The sequence below is a fragment of the Sphaerodactylus townsendi genome, linkage group LG05 (assembly GCF_021028975.2).
Source record: "Sphaerodactylus townsendi isolate TG3544 linkage group LG05, MPM_Stown_v2.3, whole genome shotgun sequence".
In the NCBI taxonomy this organism is placed as follows: Eukaryota; Metazoa; Chordata; class Lepidosauria; order Squamata; family Sphaerodactylidae; genus Sphaerodactylus; species Sphaerodactylus townsendi.
In genome coordinates, this window is record NC_059429.1 from 73,275,621 (window position 1) to 73,297,412 (window position 21,792).

The following is a 21,792-nucleotide window of genomic DNA, read 5'->3' on the forward strand; positions in this document are numbered from 1 at the left end:
AGCTGCGTGTGTGTTGAGATATAATCGGTGGTAACTTGCTTGTGCTAATTCTGTTACTGACATTCTGTCGCATACAAGCCATGGGAAGGCTTTCCTTAATGTTGATACATTAGAAGTTTGAAATTATGTCTTCATAACACTTCAGTAAAGCAAAATCTGAGACCATCCTTATCTGTCTCTGCTTTGCACAAGTGTCTGTCTTCACTAAGGCTCATTCCGCACATGCAGAATAATGCCCTTTCAAACTGCTTTCAGTGCTCTTTGAAGCTGTGCGGAATGGCAAAATCCACTTGCAAACAGTTGTGAAAGTGGTTTGAAAACGCATTATTTTGCGTGTGCAGAAGGGGCCTTAGTAATTTTTGAGTGATCTGACCTATTAAAAAGTTTGCAGTGAGTTTGACCATCCAGCCTAGTCCCATATCCAGTTCTGAATAAGGCTATGGTTGAAAGAGGTAGGTTGGTGCAGTATAATTAAGATATTACTAAATAATCTGGGTTGGATAAAAAAAAATGAAAAGAGCCCTGCTCACTGAGTGGGATCTTTGTCATCCTCCCCTTCTTGTCGCAACTCCTGAAGCACCCAAAAGCTACCCCTGAAATTTTGGGAACATATGTGAATAGCAAGATATACAAGGGGAAGATGGAATTGACAGAAATCAGCCTCTTTGTGTTAGTGAGCAGAAATACCATTCTGTTTGTAGGGTGCAAGGTGAGAGGATTGGTTCCAGCTCTCTATACTCTCTTACCAATACATGATAGCTTCTTTCTATCAAATTTATGCCACCCTTCCTTCAAAGAGTGTAGAGTGGCATTTATTATGCTTCTCTTCTTTATGTTGTCATTACAACAAACTTGTGAGGTAGGTTAGAATCAGAGATATAGTGATTGGCTCAAGATCACCCACTCTGGCATGCTGTTCAGTGCACCACACTTGTTCTCGGTTTGCCTGTCTTGTAGTCCTCTTCATCCTACTTATTGTTTCATGCAGCTTTCTGCAAGATTGCCAGACTGTTTAAAGAAAAAAAATCTGATCATACTATATGATCTCCAATTTCTGTCTCATTCCCTCAGTCTTTTTGCATGTTTTCTTGTCATCCAAATGTGTAGAAATCCCAACTATTTTTCCAGTTCCACAAATATCCTACCCCCTGACATACTAAGAATTGACTATCTCAGACTAATAAACGGGGTCGTTTTAAGAACAGCGGCCTTCAGTGGGAAAAAAGCTCCAAAGTCTGAAGCCTTCTCCCCATCCAAATTCCTCAAACTGAAGAGAAAGGGGCACACATATAGGTGATACTTCATAGGAACAAAAGGGGCAAAGAAACGTTTAGTGCTGCAGTGGAAGGTGGCCTAATGCACATACTCAGTGGATGTTGCCTGTTAATTGAAATCAGCCCCCTTGTTGGTTTTAAAGCAGAGTCTCTATATTTTATCAGAATTTAATTTTTATGAGTGAGTTATATATTTTATTATGGGAATTCAATTCTTATCAGTTATTTCATTACTTAAGATTAGTTTCATTGCTGTAGATCAAACAGAAGAGGGAAACTGAACATTTAGGCTATAATTAAGAGGCCTGACTGTTGTCCAATTAATATTTATTTGTAATATGTTCAAGCCTAGATTTAGCCTCAAACTCTGAGGATCCATACTTGTTTGAACTCCATGGGGCAATATTCTTTTAATCCTTCTGCTGCTGGATTTGTTTTAACATGGAATGCTGTCTTTGTTGCCAGAAATAGAGTTGCAGTGCTGCAGGGGTTGTACTTCCAAAAATCCTTTGATGGCTTTTAATTTGTATTTGATTGTTGGCAAGATTGCAACATTGTATGATCTGACTGACTGACTGGGTAATTTTTTTAATTAAATATAGTTTGAATGCTTTTAAAACATGTAACATTTTCTTGTAAAATGAGTTTGAAGTATCTTCCCCGCACTTGGTCACCTTCAAGTAGTTCAGCAAGCAGTTAACATTTATGACTCCATTTTAATAAATGTGTTGGAGGTCTTTAACACAAACAAAATGTGCTATGCAAGCTAATTAAATCAATACTACCATGTAGGAACTTGCAGTTTTTGGAATTGCTCTTTTAAAGCTTAGCTATAAACAAAATCCTCATTAGTTTGTGGTGTATAACTCTGAACAAGGGAGGTGTTTCCTGGTCTATTCTTTTAGTAGAATGCATATAGAATTATGATTGAAATGTGACATGTAACTTGAATAGAGCTATGTGGATTGGCAGTGTATGAAAATGTCAAGTTTTCCATCGTGCCATCTCCACCTTACAGGAGTGAAGCATAGGCTGCTTTTCCAAGGGTTCCATCTATTCCCTTCCCTCCCCCCTCCCCCCCGGTGTTCATAGTTTGCCATATTTGGCTAAACAGTCACTGAATTAAATAGGGACATACTTTGAATATAAATGTTACAATATGTTCTGAATAACTCCACATTATCTAAGTAGAAGACAAAATTCCACATCCTGGGTCTCATCCACAATTCAGTATGTTCTCCTTGAAGGATTCCATCACATGTGAAAGCAACACTTCAGGCTGTTTCCCCCCTCTAAAATGAACAGGGGAGCCCTTGCATGCACTAAGGTTCCCATTGCTCACTGAAGGCTCTACATATATAAGTTGTCCCTAGACTGAGTTTACTGGCTGCATTTATGTGTAATGACAAACTCTAATGTGCTGAGATTGTGCACAATTACAATTTATTTGCTGTACCTGTGCTTCCATCTTACCCTTTCAACCTCCCTTTAACACAGAGTTAGATTAAGCACTTCTTGCTTTGAGCAAGTTCTAATGTGCCATGATGTTCTAATGCAAGTCCCCTGGCAAATTGGAGAGTGGTTCTAAATTGGGGTTTAGTTGAGTTATAATCTCAATTTGTACAGGCCAACAAACTTCAATTTGCTGAAAAGCCTGCACTCAGGCGTCATGGCAGACTGAATCTTGACCAAGCTGGGAATGTTCAGACAAGACATGCATATGAGAAAAGTAAGGTTTGCAGAGTGGAGAATGTGCAGGCACACCAAAGAAGCTATACTTGTGCATGGTGCTGGTGACCCTCTGTTTAATTAGAGTTTGTTATAATGTGTGAATTCCACTAAATCTTGCAAAGTTGTAGATTATAATGTAGACTTTGCTTATGGATGTAAGAGCAAAACTGGACTATTCTTTTCCTTTTCATCCATCAATGGTAACATGCTGGTTTCCATTTTGTACTGTTTTGAATGCATTTCTCCACAATGGTACTTAAAATGGTCTAAGAATCAGTGTCTAGAAGCTTGCCAATACCCTTTTCTTTGTATGCAAAAGACAGGACTGGAAATGAAACACCAGGCAATTGTACTTCTGTTTAGCCTTCCTGTCCTTATGAGCTGTTTCAAAAGCTAGTAATATAGTAGCCATAAGCAAAAGGAAATGTGTCCAGAAACCTGGCTTATTTAATTAGTGCTTGTAAACAACCAGAGTTTAAATTTAATTCTTCCTTTTAAAAAAATTCTGCAAGTCTCAATGCATTTGTAGCTCAATACCCTAGAGACAGCTGAGAATCCTGTAGCAGGGTCTTCGTCATCATCAGCAGAGAAGAGCATGGTCTTTATGAGGCATTCAAGAGAATGGAAATGACTTGGTTTTAATAAGGTTTGAAATGGTCAGGCAAAAGTTAAAGTGATAATTAGCCGATCATCAGCCACACAAATTCTGAGGTTGTTGCAGTAAGTGATTCAAGATGAGTTTTCTTCTAGGGCATCTGTTGACTTTGAGGCATTATTTGTTGCAACCCTGCACTTCCAATGAAGGTTTTAACTTAAAGCAAACCCTTAAGAACTCTACACCCAACTGTGTTTTCTGTAACAATTAACCAGCTGGTGTTAGAAAAACCGTTTCACATCTTTGTCATATTCCTATGCATGTCATGAACTCTAGTTGCCAGACTGTGTGAAGGCCTGATAGTCCATGCTAGAAAGGAAACAGAAAGACTCTGTGAGCTTTGAGCCATGTCTATCCCTGGTCATCATTGCTTTCCACCCAGTCTTCCCTTGAACACCATGGCTGACTTCAGATGCAATTTGAAACAATATGATGGGGACAAGACATCAATGTCTTAACTTCCAAAAGGTCTACAGAGAAGAACCTTTTACACAGTGGTTCCATTTATTTAAGGGGAAACATCTGTCCCAGAGAATTTTTGAGGTTCTTCAAAAAGATTATATTTTTGGCACTAAAACATATTAATTCTGTTCTCAGTTGTATGTGGGGAGAGAGACTGTGTTATAGTGAATGAAAATTATTCATTCATGCATATGTTCATGCATATATAAAGATGCTGTTCAGAATTTATATACAAAAGAGTAGGGGTAATGTCTAGGCTGGACAGAATGCCTGCAGTGGTTTCCCTTCCATTAAGGCAAACTAAGTAAAAGTACTATGCAACCTATTTCAGATATTTGCATTTTAAAATGAAGTGGAGGAAAGGAAATGTAACTCTTTGGTGCCATGTTTTCCAGGAAGGCTTTTTTTTTCCTTTTCCAATACTGTATATTCCCTGCAGGTGTATAGTTTTGACCCTGGAATTATATTGTTGACCTGTCCAGAAGAGTGGGAGCTAAACCAACCCTTAAGGTCTTGTTGGTCATTCACTGATGGAATGACCACTGAAACATTTTAAAGGGTAATTTGAATTATCAGTCATTCCTTTCTGCTGTGTATGTGGCAGCGGGAGGGGGGGGGGAGTAGTATCAGGATGTGATTATTGTATTTTCAAAATGGCACAATTAGTATAATACTTTTAATTGTATATAGAATCTTAAGACTCTAACTTAAGGGAGAGGTTTGGAGAAATCTAATAGAGACATGACAGAGTCCAGGGAGAAGCAGTTTGGTGTGGGTGTGCAAAGGAACTTAGTGAATACAGTAGATCAGATGACTACACACAAGTTGAAACAATGAAGGCAGCTCTTGATATAAGGACTCAATAATAATAGAAACAAAAGTTGAATTATCATGGGACTAGAGAGACAAAGATGAAGTTCAGTTGGAGTCAAGAAGCAAGCCCCTGTATTAGCTTGGAATCAGTATTCACCATTCCAAGATCCCTGTCTTTTACCTTCTCCTGCACTTTTGGCCCCAGTGGTGCTGTGGAATGCATTGATTTACTTATGCTAGAGTGGATCCCATTCCTCCTGATGGTTACTAGGGCAGAGATCTAACCCTGGGGATCAGGGAAATGGTCTAGTGTGCTGCTGTTGGTGGGCATGTTATAGAATCAAGAAAGCTCTCGGGGCAATGGTAGAAATGACTACAAGGAGCAGAATGTTCTGGGAACATCTACTAACTCTTCTGGTTAGAATATACCTCAAGGAGACTATTTGACAAGTGTCTTGTTCTTGAAATATGTCTCTATACATTGCTACACTGTGTCCTGTGTCCCTATTTAGGAGTCACTCTTGGCAGAAACAAAGTACTGACAAGTATCTTTTCCAAGACATTGAACTGAAGTTAGCAATGTCCCTGCACTTACAGAAATAGATAGGCACCTGAAGGAGACCCATGATAATAGGTAAATGTATTCTATGTAGAATGGAATCAACAGAACACATGGTCAGAAGGTAGGTTTATGTTTGTTGGCACACTGTAGTTGTGCAAGCCGTCACAGTTCACCTCTATTAATCCTATTAGCAGAGTCTTAGGAACACAGATGTCTCTTGTAAAGTTTTACCATCTAGTGATTTTAAAGTGGAGCTATTAAAATGGTTATGGAATGCAGAGCTGAGTGACTTCACTCTTTTATTCCCCTTCTAGGCATTCCAGAATGCACATCAGGACAGGACTGATGGATGCTCATCTGTATTGCTTGAAGAAATACGTGGTAGACTTTCTTGTAGAGAACAGGTAAGAAAAACCAGTGACATCACATGTGTATTTGAAACTGCTGCAAATATAACTCTGCAATCTTCTCTGTCACTACATTTTCCTTCAAGAAAAGTCACCCCTCTTTTACCTACTTTGGATGCTGGCCCATACACTCTTGTGACTAGACTCTGATGTAATCTCCTCATGCCCTGCAGGTATCCTTTTAGCATAGTATGAGGTTTTAAATTCTCTGACATTCTTTGTGAGATTTCTTTTCCATTTTATGTTCCAAGACTTACACACTGTAATATACTTTCAAACCATGCCTCTGCTTCAGTATAATTTTCTTATGCTTCAGTTTCAGAGTTATGTAGATTGCTGTTGCAGCCAGTTTTAAGATTTCTACTCTTGTAACTCTTCTGCTTTTCTAGTTCTTACACTTGTAGAGTTCCCTACCTTCATTCATGAAAGTCATGTATTCAAATGTTCTTATTCACTGTCTGATGATTTTCCAGCTCTAAATTACCAAGGAGCAGAGGTTGACACAGAGCTCAGAAAAAATGGCAACGAGGACACTGGGAGACACCACAGCTGCTAAATTGGAAAAGCAAAAAAAAAAAATCAAAGAAGTTTTATAGACATATATACACATACATACACATGAAGTAGCAGCTGTGGTATATGGTTAATTATGTAAATTTCATTTCATGTGATGGCATCATTTAAAAATCCTCTGTTGCAGATGGATTGTTCTGTGTGAATGGTAGCAAACAGGCAGTCTGCTAGAAGAGCGTGCATTAATCCAGATAGTAATTTGCTCTTCTGGTTCCTCCCCTCTTGTCAGCAACCAGATCACCACAACTAGTAGACAACTTTTAACTGCACGGAAAAGAAGAGTTGCTATTCACAGAAGGAACCTGGTCCTTTTCAGCGCTCAGTTTCTGATCTCACTCCAGTCTTTACTTGTCCCTCGCTGGCTTCAGGGACAGAAAATGCGAAGGGTTAATGGAAGCACTAGTTCTGAATATATAGTGCCTTTGTTCAAAGTACTTAATTACAATGAGTTGGATCCAAAGGCTCTGCTCACAAAACAGATTTTCCCCCACCTCTTCTTGCTGTCACCCATTGTTCTCCTTGAAATGCTGCTATTGGGGGTTGGGGCATTCTTGAAACAGTATGGTGTGTGGTGTAGAAGTTTGCATGAGGGAGGGGGAAAGGGAAAAAACTGCCTGCCTTCCACTAGTGGAAGACAACTTTGGAACCCCTTGCTAGCTTCAACTTAGTCATAAAAGTGAAAGCTGACCCAAATTGGGAGCAGGGGGAGGTTGTGTCAAGGGAGCATGACAGCTTTGTTGGAGACACATAAAAACAGCTTTCTTTTCTTTCTGGCAGCACCTTATGCAGCCTCTGTGCGGTAGAAGACCTCTTTCTCACCTGAATCCTTTCTTTCCCAGGAAGGTGGGTGATTGAGGAGGGAGATGAAGTTAGGGAATGGAGACCCATGCTGGGATCTGAAATGCCTCATCCAAGAGCAATGCCAGGAGTGGGTGAATTCTCCTGAGATCATTTGCTCTATGAGGTATTGGGGCAGAGTGTACAACATCAGTGAACTGAAGAAACTGCCCAATCGTGAGAGTGTTTCCTTTTTACGGGTTCATGTGCCTTGACACATTAAAATAGATTTTCAAAAATGCACCCACCCCCAGAAAACAAATTTGCTCACTTCTTTCATCAGTCATGCACATCTCTACTTAAGGAAGAGGCTGATCCTTCTGCCAGCTGGGTTGATGCTACCACTTGGAGATTGGTATTTCTTTCTACTCCCAAAAAACTCAAGGAGGGTTGAAGTATATTAAAATATAAAATAAATGCATGCAAAGCACTTTTAAAGTGACTTTTCTTCCCCTCACACATTGGAAGGAAAAAGGTTCCAAAGTGGCTTGAAGCAGCACGTGTAACATTGGTCAGAGGAGTCTACAGTGCTCAATTGGCTTTAATTGATGGATTACCAGACAATTAACTCTAATTGTCAAGAGCAAAGCAAAGCGTTTAGACTATTTAAATCGAAACCTCCAGATCTGCTTTTAAAAAAATGTAACTGTAACTTCGTGCCTGACAAAAGCTGCAGTGAAAGATGGAAGGTTACTCCACTGTATGCTGCATTAACAGGTTTTCACTATACATGCCTGTGGTTTCTCTTCATATCTACTGGGGTTTCCTTGTTTTGTACTAAAAAACTTGTTCTTATTTTTTTTATTTTTTTGCTGCAAATATCTGTTCTCCAGCCTTGCAAATGGGCTATCTTTTCCACATCCTGTATTTTTAGTTTGCCATGTTCCTATTATAAAATGTAGACCACCCACTGAGAGGAAGAAAAACATCCATTTATGGAAAAAGAGAGAGATCCTGGTTCTAATGTTTTGCAGAAAAAAGTTAGTGCATTTACCCTAAATTAGGAGCAGCGCACAGCTGAGACCAAGACGTGGAGTTCACTGCCCCCTGTTATACTTGCTGCAGATACTGAAACTGCTCCACTACTTTAGAGAACACTCCTAAGCAGGTCTACTCATGTAAGCTCCATTTTATTTTATGGGACTTAGTGTCAGGACAGTGTTCTTAGGATTGCAGCTGGAACAATGCAGTGTTGAAGCACCACCTCAGCCTCAGTGGATGGCTACCAGTGCACCTGTGGTGCCTCCAGTCCACTGCACTGGGTTTTGGCAGACCAGGAAGCACCAAAAAGACTGAAAAGCAGGGCCATATGAGCCACAGTAACACCAGCATTTACATCAGCTCAAATTGTAATGAAAGGCCAAAGAAAATAAACTTTATTATTTGGACCAAAAGTTGCACACAGTAACAAATAACTACGAGTGTGTTTGGATACTAATTTAAACAGAATTTATAATGTATAATAAGCACTGTTCAATAGTGCATTATCATCACCACGCTTAAAGAGAAGCATCATACATGGTCACCAATCACTGTTGTACTGCTTCCATATGCTGTGGCAGTAGTAGCAAGTTTCCTGAGCCAAGGCTGTCAGCATCAAAACTCTCCGGGTCATCTAGACATACAAGCAGAAGGGAGTCCACCCCACACGGACTGTTCTTGGTACTGATGAGATCCAGAACCACGGTACTTGCTGTTGAGGTCTGAGGATAACCTCCCTGTTGGCAGAGATTCTGGCAAAGACTCCGCAGCATCAGCGCACTTACCAGATGACACTTTGGGAGAATCGTTGTTTGCTCCCCAGTCTGAGGACTTGAGATTATTCTCAGATCACCTGATCTGAATGGCCAAGACTCTCAAACTGGACTATAAACCTGCTTCCTAGGAACCTGAGGATCCAATCATGGACATCTTGGATAAGTAGAACAATGCATCTATTGCGTTGCCTTTAACTAAAAACTTCTAGCCACTGGACATTTTCCCCATAGAAAGTTAGAAAGCCTGTACCAGGTGCAAAGGGAAGGATGTTGACTCAAGGAAGGATTCAGCAGTCGGGAGAACAGTGTTACAGGTGATATTCAAATAACAGCCTCACACCCATTACCAAGGTGAGGAAACTTGCTACTCTCCCATTGTAAGACTGCACAGAAGACCGACAAAGATGAAGAACGTATTGTCGAAGGCTTTCATCGTCGTGGAATGACAGGCTGTGTGAGCTTCCGGGATGCTGGCATTTAAGCAGCATTCTCTCCTGATGTTTCACCTGCATCTGTGGCTGGCATCTTCAGAGGATCTTCAGAGGATCTTCAGATGCCAGCCACAGATGCAGGCGAAACGTCAGGAGAGAATGCTGCTAGAACACGGCCATACAGCCCGGAAACCACACAGCACCCCAAAGGTGAAGAATGTTGTTGTGCTTACCTGTACAGTGGTTCATCAAATAGGCTTCTGTGCTCTTTCCTCCTACCCTGCCATGGGCTGCTGTTAGAATACCACATCTCACGTCAATATCTGTGTTAGCTATGGCGTTGGTAGGAGAACTGAGGGAATGGCACTCCTCCCCCTCCCTTTACATTCTACATTTTGGTGGGAAAGTCCCCACTTCAAAGAAGGAAGGGAGAGTGAGTGCCTCTTAAAGCTGTAGCTACAGAACAGGAAATAAGCTTTATAATGGCTCTATGGCAGGCCTGCACATGTACAGTCCCAATGTGGAACTGCACAGAAGCCCACTCAGTGAACCAAGGACATAGGTAAGGAGGGGTTCCTGGTTTCAACCCTTCCATTACATGTCCAAAGCTCCGCCCCCTCCCCCCCACCAGCAGGGCTCCCAGCCAGCAGTCTCTTCTGCCCTCCCCTCCAGGGAGAAGAGAATGCCGTCCCCGGCCTTGGAGAGTTGCTTTTATAAGGCTGGGGGGTGGGGCTCAGGGCCCCACCCACCCATGGGGGCATGGCCATGCCTCCCCAAGCCCCACCCCTGGGCTCAGTGCTTATAAAAGCAACTCTTCAAGGCTGGGGACGGCAGTCTCTTCTCCCCGGAGGGGAGGGCAGAAGGGACTGCCTGCTCAGCTGGCTGGGGGGGGCAGAGGGTAGAGCTGGGGGGGTGGAGCCTCCATCTCCAGGCGGGGCGGGGCTGAGGGAGCAGGCTTTGAGGAGGTGTGGCCATGCCCCATGGGGCAGGTGGGGGTGTGGCCATGCCCCCTGAGCCCCCCCAATCCATCCCATAAATTTTTTTTGCCTACATCACTGCAATGAACCACTGTTACAATGGTTACGTCCAACGACAGTTTTCTCAGCAACCATGCAGCAATTTCCCAAGCAGGGAGGATAATCTGCTTTGTGGAAAAGCTTGTCACATTCACACAACGACACTGACTAGCTTGTGTTCAGGCTAGTTAAATGATACCTTTAGCACTGCTGAAAGAATCAGGAACACAAGTGTGTGAAAAGCTGAAGAATTTTGCCTTTGATAAACTGTTTCCTCTGGAGTTCCCTTTTCCTCTTTCCACAGCCTTTCAAGCCTCCAGATTGACCTTTTCTATAAAATTACTCTAGAAACAATAATTTTTTCCCACCTGAGTTAAAGTTTGAAATCCTTCCCATGAAGAAAGAACTGAAATGTATCCTATATCTCTGATTAAGAGTATCAAGATTACCAGGGGGTTAGAAGCTCTGCTTCAGTTGATGAGGGTGTATTTTGTCCACAAGCTTCTGCTTGATTTGCTGTGTGGTATGTTGTACACAGAGGCCCCTGCAGGTTTACATTAAGATGCTGCCCAGACTAAACTAGTGCGTGGTTTTGCTTTCCTCTCTCAATGCCTTTTTATCATTCACACTGTCACCTGTGTTTCCTGGCAGGGCCTACAGACTGTGAGGGAGGTCTGGCAGAGGCAAACTCTTAGCTTAATGCAAGCTTTCTCTCTCTCCCTCTCTCTTCTTGCCCACTGAAACGATGGCTGCAAAACAGAACTTGCTCTGTAGATGCCTTAGAGAAAACACATCAATCCTATGGCTGGAATGTATTTTTCTATCCTGTGAGACTGGGTTATATAATGAATACTTTCCATGTGATTGATGCAAGGAGAAACCAATTTGTGATCTTCCTAGTAATTAAAATACAAATACCTCTTGTGACTAATAAATTAAAATGTGAAATGGGGAAATATCAATTTTAAAAGTAGGGATTATTGAAACTTGCCCACATTATCAAGAGTAGCATCTATTTTACTACATTATAAGGAGGTTTGGGGTGCAAAAAGATTTTACAACTGTCACAGAACTTCATTATCTCACAATAGAGTTTTGGGTTTTATACAGTGTCTCTCTATGAAGGCAGATATATCAAACAATGAAATTTGTTTTGTGTCTTTTGTTTCACTTGCTTTCATTAGTTTTTTCTCCATGGTTCAGCCTAGGAGTTTGGTACCACAAATCTGGCTGCAGCTTCTCTTTCTGTTTAGGATGTAGTGTTTCTGAGATGATGAATGCTGTTTCATAATCACTGGGAGTTTTAAAACTGATTGTATATACAGAGCAAGCAGAGAAGATACATATTAGTAAATTAATATGAAAACTATATGCAGAAGGTTGTCAATTCAGAAGGTTGGAAAATTCTAGGGAATTTGGGGCTGTGTCTTGAGGAGAATGGGATTTGTGGAGGGGTGTAACCTCAATGAGTACAGTGCTAAAGAGGCTACCACCCAAGGGAGACATATTCTTCAGGGGAACTGATCTCTGTCAGCTGGAGATCAGTTATAATTCCAGGAAATTTCCAGTCTCATATTTAAGCTGGCAGTTCTAACATGTGTGATTGTCCTGTATACTCCATGTTCATATGGTATTGATTCTCTTGTGAAGCCTCATCCAATAGAAACTTTATAAAATGTGAATATGCAATAAGAAACCTTTGTGTGTGGGATTGTGTGTGTGTGTGTGTAGCTTCCTTGCATATTAGTTTGTGGTCTTAGTCTCTTGAGTGTGACTATACAATAATGTAACTGTACTAGTGGTATTTCCTTAGCTGTGACTCACTTGCAGCTAACCCAGCAGTTCACATCATGTGTGTAGCTGCTGTTTCATGATCTTTGCTTACCATATCAAAGTCTGCCTCTTCATGAGCACACTGAAGGCATTTGGGTGGCTGCATCTTGACCTTTGGACATGTTTGTGTAAGTTACTATAGTAAGTTAGTTTTGGAGTTTCCTGCCAGAAGCAACAGGTATTTGGGAAAACAAGTATTCTGGTATAAGCAATTCTAAGATATGGTGGAACTCCAAATGTGGCATTCTAGGTCTACTTGAATTCTGAATATTTCCTGTTCCACTCCATGGTGAAAAGTTGTACCAGTGATTGTATCATAAATCACAAAGACTTCAAACTGAAGTCCCCACTCTGTGAAGCAGTTGCTGGACACAGATGGTCACTAATAATGTCATAGGCACTAGGCTAGACAGTAGATCAATGTTCTAGCTGGCAGAGAGAATGTTTTTCTCACTGCCAGAACATTACAGATTGAGTGTCAATGTGATATGATTACCCCATAATAGAGATGTCAAATGATTGCCAATCTCCAGGTGGTAGCTGGAGATCCCCAGTATTACCAATGATTTTTCAGCTGACAGAGATCAGTTCACCTGGAGAAAATGTCTGCTTTGGAAGGTGGACTCTATGGCATTATACCCCACAGAAGTCCCTCCCCTCTCTAAACCCTGCCTTCTAAAGGCTCCAACCCCCAAATCTCCTGAAGCAGGTGACCTATCAGGAAGATTTCTAGATCTATCTAGATCTAAGTAGCAGCTGTTCACTTATTGCACATGACTGTCTGCCAGTGGCGGAGCTACAAGGGGGTGGGGGGTATGCGTTGCACCAGGTGCGTGCCTGGGGGTGCCAAAATCACTTTCCAACTCTACCCCCCTTCCCGCCTTGCCAGGCCTGGCCTCGCCCCACCAACCTGGCCCATTTTCAGCCGGCAGAAAGCTGTTTTCTACTGGCTGGAAAAGGTAAGTGGGGGCAGTGGGGGGAGGGGCCGAGGAGGGCAGAAAACACACTCCTGCCCAGCTACAGCCCTACTGTCTGCATCACTTCAGAGCTTGAGAAGTGACAGTAACCCATAAACTGAAAATGGATACCACCAACTATTTACCTTGCAAATAGATGTAGAATTCAAGCTGCAAATAGATTCCTCACAGCTTTCAATCTCAATTACATCTAACCCAGTATTGCTTCATGTACCTTGGGGTACATTGGGGTACCTTGTTTCAATCACTGTTGTCATTTAATAAGTTGCCTTACATTTTAGCATATGGCACAACTACTAACATTTCAGCATATGGTGCTACTACTAACAGATATATCCCTAATAGAACAATAAATGCTTTGGTGTATTTTTCAAATTTCCAAAATATGAACTAAAGATAAATGTTCTACCCGAAGGCAGTCTTAAAGTTGTTCTTCTTACATTTATAAACTGTTGCAGCCAAATGGCAGGAAGACAGACATGTTGTTAACTCAAGAGTTATTATTAATGCCATAAGTTCTGTTAAGCAAGGGACAATGTTAAGTACAAGGAACTTCTGAGTAATTTATTGGTCTGCCTGGCTACCTCTGTATTTCCATGTAGTAGGTTAAAATTAGATTTTGCTTTGAGAAAAACAGATAGATGGGGGGGGAGGAGATGGTGTACAACCTGTCCAGCTCCGCTTTTTAATTTAAGTCTTTCTCCCCACTACCACCACCATGATTGCCTGTGACATAGAAGTGCTATCGTTGTGTTCTTTACATGTCTCTTCAATTCCCCACTCTTAAAGCAGTGAGAAAGTAAAAAGAAAGTAGAAATGCTCATAATGGTTGCTTCTGTTGTGCTAACTAAAGCTGTATTGTGGGTAATCAGCCCAGCCCCTGTCTGTTAAGGAATGTTGAGTCTGAGGCAGGTGGTATTAACTGGGGGCTGCATTAACTCTTTTCAAATCTCTTTCCTGTTTCCTTGAAGAGGCATGCTTGGTATGTATGTATGGTAGAGGCTGTTTGACCGTCTGTAGTATTGACATTTTAATTTGGCCCATGATATAAATATCATTTCCCTAATCCTCCTGTTCTTAGCATTGTTTTGTCTTTCTTCTTCAAAGTGGGTTGACTTTCTTTTTCTTTAAAGTGGTGGAGATGGGGAAAGAGAATGGTGACTAGTTGCTCTGCTTTGGAGCATAAAGATCTATGGAAAATCTCTAAGTAACTGTTGTTTCATTATTTGTATTCACATGGAAATTTTTAATCTCCATCAAAGGATCAGGAGAAAATATTGTTAAGATCCAACAAGAGTGTGCCTGGCTTACACAGCATTTTTAAATGTTATTTGGCTTTATCCCTTAAAACGATGAGAACCATGAACTGTGTACCTACAGGGCTTGTGATTAACTTTTCTCTTTCTTCTGTCCCCTTTAGGTTTTCATCCCTTCCTTCCGTTTTTCATGCTTGCATGTTTGTTATTCTGTGTGAACCTGCAATACTCATCATGTTTGAATCTGTGGGGATTATTTTCGTATTTAATTAACATCAATCTCCCTGTTTAAATATTGTGTGTCTCGTGGAATGATCAATTTAGATCTGGACTATTCCCATTGAAAAAAGTAATAACCTTTTGATCATAATAGAGATAAGAATGTAAAATCTCTTCCTTTGTTATAGCCAGGTATTATAGCACAGTGCTGTAAAATAAATACCACGCTACAGGGCAGGTAAACTTCTCTAAATAGATGCAAGTGGTTGATATGGGAAACAGAGACAGGTAATGGAAGGAAAGGGCGAAAAATGGATTTGGGAGGGGAAAAACAGCAAGGATATTGATAACAAAAAGAACCTTTTAAAAATGTCTTAGGAAAATCATTTAAATTTTAAGTTGGATTCTTCAGTATGCTAAGATTTTTTTCTACATTCCAATGAACCTTCAAATAAAATTATTTGTATCTTTGGAGGGGAAGATTCTGAGATTTAGAAAAATATTTTGCTCTGTGATTTTGATTTATAGTTACCATTGTACCTGAGAAAATGCATGATGAAGTTACTTTTAATGAGGAAGGTAACCTTCTTATCCTGTAATGGCTCTTAAGAAAGAAGGCCAGTTTTAGAGATGAGGGCTTGCAACAACAGAAGATTTTGTGCTTCATCACAGATCAGTAAAACTGAGGGAGCTGTTAAAATACTAATACTTGTTAATGCATTTCTGACTTTACCAAAAATATTTGGGTTAAAAAACCTCAAACCCAAAATTTTCAGTCCCTTGGGGGCTTGCGATCTGATTGGGGGAATAGAACTGCTCCTGCTGGCATGGCTTGGGGATCTGGCTGTCCTTACCCCTTTAGGGGTTTGGAAAACATCCTTGGGGGACCTATCTTCAAGGCTCAAAGAGCTTTCTGTCTGTACCCTCGCTGTCTCTACTCTCCAAGCCCCTTGAACACCTGGCTGTTCTTCCCCCTGCCAATGTTTCCCAGGCCCCAGAGAGCTTAGAAAACATTGGTGGGGACAGATTTTCCATACTGTGCTGATCTGGCTCAGCTTGGTATGGAGTCCCTTCCCACTGGTTCCCAAGTCCATATGGGCTTGGGAAATGACAGCGGAGGGAGATTTGAAAAGCCCAAAAAGCCGAATGTTTTATTGGTGAAAGAAAATGTTTTATTAGTAAAAGAAAAATTTAAAAATAGCTGATTCGGCTTTTTCAGGTTTTTCTGTGATTCAGGTTTACCGAATCTTCAAGCCTATTTCCATCCCTGGGGCTCAGGCCAAAGAGCACCCTCATATTACCTCATTCAGTGGGGTAGCACCAACAGGATGGGGGGGGGGGCATGATGCCCCGGGCAGAGCCACGGCGGAAGTGTGGCTGGGCCATGGAGGGAACGTTCTGGGGTGGGGTGGGCGGCACCGCAGCAGGGGTGCAGGGCACGCACGTGCCCCAGGCACAGTTTTCCCTTGCTCTGCCCCTGCCTCACTTAATGTATTTCTGGATAAAAAATTTAAGAAGATCCATACAAAATGGAACAGTTCTGCAGTAGATAGATTTAGCCCATCATGTGTTTATGAAAGTCTTGTCAGATATTTGCAGGATTTAAAGTGGTACTGTTAAAGTACAGTGGTTGAGATCCTATTTTTGCAGGAATTTGGATCATGTTCTGCTTGATGAACTATTTTCTAAATACGAGAGCTATAATCCTACAGCTAATTTACATATTCTGTTAGGATAATAGCAATGTTATCCCCTTTATAATCAATTGGTACATGTAGATCCAGTGTCCTAGAATTATAACATTGAAGATTAAAATCTTTGATTCAATCCTAGAACCATCTCAGGCATAGCTTAGGGCAGAATCATATAACAATTTTAATCAGTTTTGTTTTTTAAAAATTAAGCAGTATATCCCTGGGGCTGTGAATTCAGGGTGAGATGTGGAAAAAAAAATGAAAACCCATTTCCCAAATTGTTTCTCCAGTAGAACTAAATACACCTGAGGGTATGTTAGTTAAATAGCTGCCCATGCCAGTCTTTGCCTTTAAATCAGAAACCTGTCAGCTGCATTATATACAATGAAGTTAGTGAAAAGAATTATTAAACTATTTTAGAATGAAAATCTGAATTGCAATTGGCTTGAGCTTTTTCATTTTTTGAAGTTATATGTATATAATGCTATTAGGCTTTCAGAACTGTGTCCATGGTCCATGTTTAAAAGAAAGGAAGAAAGAAAACACAATTTCTAAGTGCACTAAAATTTGTATGTGTGTTGGAGGGCCATGTTGCAAGCAGTAGACTGTGACATATTTCTACCGTTCAGCTGTTATAACTGCCAGTTTTCACCAACCTTGGGTGGCTGAATTTCTTTTTGCATGTCAATCATATAATTCAACTGCTTTCTGTGTCCAAAAAGCAATCATTTTGCCATCTCTCTTTTATCTCAAGAATCTTGGTATAGGCCATTTGGACCACAGATTTCCTTTTGATTAAAGCCGTTCACAGTTACTCTCCCATCTTTCCTCTCATTTTTGATTCAGCCCTGTATTTATCTCATAAGTGGACCAACCTCTATGGAACATTGTCTTGGTGTCATCCAGTTGGGTAAAAGTCTTAAAGAAAATGCTAGAAGCTTTACACCCATAGCCTCTTTGCTAATAAAATAATACCTTCTGAAGCACAGACTTTGGAACAGTCCCACATAAACCCTGCTAAACTAGCAACCACTGCTCAACATTCAGATGTGGCTTGTTTTTCTTGCAAAGTGTTTAGTAATAAGAAAACAGTTGAACAGATTTGACAGAAGATTGTCAGTCCATTTTAATTGAGGCTCTGTGATGTTATATAGATGTCTCAGAAGGATGCATATGTTTGTCAAGCCAAGAATGCAGTTTTCACAACTGCGTACAAGCCTGCTGTCATTCAGTTTCCAGTTCTTTCATTCCCTCCTAGACGATGATGTTCATTGCGTCGGCTGTGGAGACCTCTGCCAAATACTGAGATTTTATATGTAATGGATCCCATAAATACCCTGGGCAGCTTCTATAGGAAATACAAGACTGTGGGTTTTGGACACAGCATAAAACCCAAGCAGGAAATCATTCTTGAATGGCACAGCTGCGTGCAAACATTTTAAGCTAGTAAACTGCCCATCTGCATACCCACATGCATGGCAGAAGGCAGGGCTAGGAAGAAGGAACCATGTTGTGCACAGATTGTAAACAGCAGGGAGAGATTTTTGTGATTGAACAATGCAGAGTTATTCATTTGCTCTTGAATTATAGCTAATTTAAGATCTGTAATTATTTCAGACATTAAGGGCAGATTACAAATGACAATGCATAAAGGAAGTAAACTAATGACAAAATAATGAGATTATGTTTGGGATACATCAAATTGCTATGCATGCTGTGCCTAAAAATTTATAGGGTACAATTAAGAAACTTCAATTGAAAACCTCAGTAGTACCCATGCCAGGAAAATGCTGAGTTTAGTCTTTACAGTAGGTCTGGGGATCAAAGCTGAAATATCCCATGAAAGTCTCAAATGGAAAAAAATCAATTCTGGCTTTAAATATAATCCAGGGTTGTTGAAGTTTTTTTATTAGTACTATCCAAGGCCATTTTTCACATAAACTTTTACAAACACAAAGGTCAGTCTCTGAGCAAGAAGAGAACATAAGAACAGCCTTGCTGGATCAGACCAGTCATCTGTGGAGTCCAGCATCCTCTCTCATGCAATGATCAGTCAATTATTCTGGAGTGCTACAACAGTGCATGGAGGCTAAGGCCTTCCTTTTATGATGTATCCTACCTCTGTTATTTGGAGATTTTCTACCTCAGAACTTGGAGATTCCCTTTAGTCACCATGACTCGCAGCTACCGATAGACCTATCCACTGTAAATCTGTCTAGTCTGCTTGTAAAGCTGTCTATGCCTGTATCCATTATTACATCCTCTGGCAGTGAATTCCACATTTTAATCACTCACTTTGTAAAGAAGTCTTTCTATTTGTCCATCCTGAATCAAGTGAATCTACAGGTGTGTATATGTTATGTGAAGGTTGTCTCATATACTTTCAGAGGGCTGATACTGCCATAGTTATCTGAGATGACAGTTACATTTTTCACATTCACCACCCTAGCAATTTCAAATAATCAGTGGCATCTGCCTAGGGATGGGGGGGTATCCTCTGTCCTCTGAGCAAGAAGAGAACATAAGAACAGCCCTGCTGGATCAGACCAGTCATCACCCGGGCTCCATTAACCTGGTCACGTGGGGGCAGCAAAATCAGGGCCCCACATGACCAGGAAGACTCGATGTCTTTGGGCTCCCTCGGCCCCGCCCATGTTGTCATTGATGTGGGCGGGGCCAAGGAAACCCGACGACACTGCAACCCAAGCCTCACCCCCCCCTTCCCAGCCAGCACAGCACAGAATTTCTACAGAATTATTTATCTGAAACTATCAATATGCTTAATGAGAACTGATCGGTACCAGTAGCCTTTTCAATGCCTGACTATTTTGATTTTAAAAACTTATTCTTCAGGCACATTCTCTGTTGGATCTCTGAATTCTTGCAGTTAAGTTCTGCAACTGAACAGAATATCTCGAGGACCTTCTAAGGCAAGGGTGAGGGAGATGGATGGATAGGAGTTCTTGTGGAAACTGGCCCCCACCTTCAGGTCTGACAGTGAGCAGACTCTCTGTTGCCTTCCATTGCCCCACAAAATGCTGCTCCTGGAGACAGGGAACTTGCTGCAGAGTGACAGAAAGCCCAGGAAATCATGTTGTGGATGGAAGTCCATCTTCAGAAATATCCCTTGGGATCCAGACCCACGTCTCCCCTTGTGGAGAGGGGCAAAAACTTCCACACACTCAGTAAATTTCTATAGAATTCCAGAAGGTTTTAGAAGGCATAGGATCCCATTGTGTCACCCTACAATGGTCACTTGAATACCAGTTACAGATTATCATCTCCCCTCCCCAAATGTGCCCTGTTTGATCTCTGTGTTTGTTTTTTCCCTAGATCATTCACATCAATCAGGAGTGAACTGATTCCATATTTAGTGAGGAAGCAATTCTCCTTACCAGCATCATTGCAACAAGGGCAAAGCAACAAAGAGCAGGATGAAAAGAAAAGGGATCAGAAGTCATTAGGTTGGTATAAGGTACAAAATCTTAGAAAGTCTATGTGAGAAAATAATCTGGAGCTCATAAAAGCAGAATTAAACTAAAATTGTATTTGGACAGATCACATTGAGAATATGTCTTTCTGCTATGGAAGGGCTTTCCATCAGCAGAGCACGGTTTTCTCACCATCACCCCTTTTGCAGCCCAAAATACCCCTCTGAACGCTGCTCGGGACAGAAAATTCCAAAATGAGGTAGGAGTGGCTGCAGTAGAAGGAGGAATAGGCAAAAATTGCCCAATGCCTGTGAAAGAGAAATTTCTGAATGATCCAAGCCTGTGCTCATAACGTAGTGCCTGCCTGCTAGTTTTTAAGCTGTGCGTGCCTTTGGAATAGTGATGTAACACAGGGGCACCTGATGGCTGAGTCTTTACATCAAGGCTACAAAACTCACCAGTTATTTCCTCTAGCTGTATTATTTTCAGCCCAGTGCAGTCTGTGCAACCCAAGGGAGTACACATGCAGAAATGTGCAATCCCTCTTTCCCAACAATCCTTGTAAAATACCCTACAGTGGAGCTCGATCTAATCTCCCTTTCATGTGTATCTTTATAGATATCTATAGCTTCATAAAGGATGATAGCCTGTTTGGTTTGGACACAGACAAATTTTGGTGGAATAATCACAGAGGAGATATGAATGCGTTCCAAGGAGGGAAAGTTCGTTGCTATGTTCACATCATGAAAGAAGGGCTGTGCTATCGAGTAAACACTCTTGGACAGTATGTTGAAGCTAATAGACAGGTGAGTTAAAAACAACAACCCAGCATTCAGCCTTGTGGAAGAACAGTTAACTTTCAACCATCCAGTGAGATTTATACTTTTTATCTTGACCCAATCCAAAGTCAGAATGGCCTTTACATCAAGGTCTAATCGCCACTTACTCTGGGGATCTTCTGTCCACAAAAGACAAATGGTTCCTCAAATCTCCAGTCCAGATTCCTGCTAGACAGTACTCTGGTTTCCTTTTCAGAACCCCTTTCAACCTGGGAACACCCCCTTTTGCTGGCATAATTTGATGCTAACAGAAAGGCAGGTGCAACTATCATTGGATAGGGGAGTTTCAGGTGGTCAGTAAGTTTTCTCTTTTTTTCCCCTTGCCACACCTCCACATTCCTCTTAGGAGGTGGTGCAGCCGCACTGTCCCCATCAATCGCCCATCTACTCCCCCCCTCCCCAGTGTTATGTCAGTGTAATTGTAATTGTCAGTGTTATATCCAGTAAATTGGGAATTATAACAATTCAGTATAATACAATTATCAGGCATAATTATCAGTGATTTACTAGTGATGTGAATTTCATCTTTTAGGTTCCCAAGATGCTCCCTTTACTTTGTTCAGAAGAACCTCTAGTTCACAGCACGGCACAAATAATGGACAAATACCTGGTAAGTATTAACTTCTGCCTATATGGGGTGGCAAGATAAATTCACCCGGGATGCCCTGCACTTTGTTTTTATTGCTATCCTCTTATTTAGAGTTTGCATAATAAAATGAAAGCTGTTGGTGTTTCTAGCTTCCATTGTCTCTCAGACAAGTCAAATTCCCTCCCAACTTGTTTCTGATTCATCGGGCTGATGCAATTGAAATACTTTTCCATTTTTTAATTATTATGAGATAAGCTTTTTCATCCAAATGCAACAGTTCAATAGAATAGATTACCATTTACAGTAGGATGCACTGGAAACTGTCTTCAGTTGAGTTCTCTCTTGCTACCTGCTCTCCTAAATGATTGTCCACTGGAATGCCCTGGCCTCTGTGTGGCAGTTGCAGTGCACAAAGACTGCCCAGCTCTTTTCACTG

General features: G+C 41.2%; 1 protein-coding gene across 1 annotated transcript in view; it reads left to right on the forward strand.

Moving 5' to 3' along the window:
* Window positions 1-21,792, forward strand: part of EIF2B3 (eukaryotic translation initiation factor 2B subunit gamma) — a 96,050-nt gene that overhangs the window by 40,216 nt on the left and 34,042 nt on the right. The window contains exons 6-9 of the mRNA XM_048498707.1: window positions 5,812-5,901; window positions 19,831-19,961; window positions 20,547-20,734; window positions 21,300-21,377. Of these exons, the coding sequence (XP_048354664.1) occupies window positions 5,812-5,901; window positions 19,831-19,961; window positions 20,547-20,734; window positions 21,300-21,377 (487 nt within the window). The remainder of the gene's footprint in view (window positions 1-5,811; window positions 5,902-19,830; window positions 19,962-20,546; window positions 20,735-21,299; window positions 21,378-21,792) is intronic.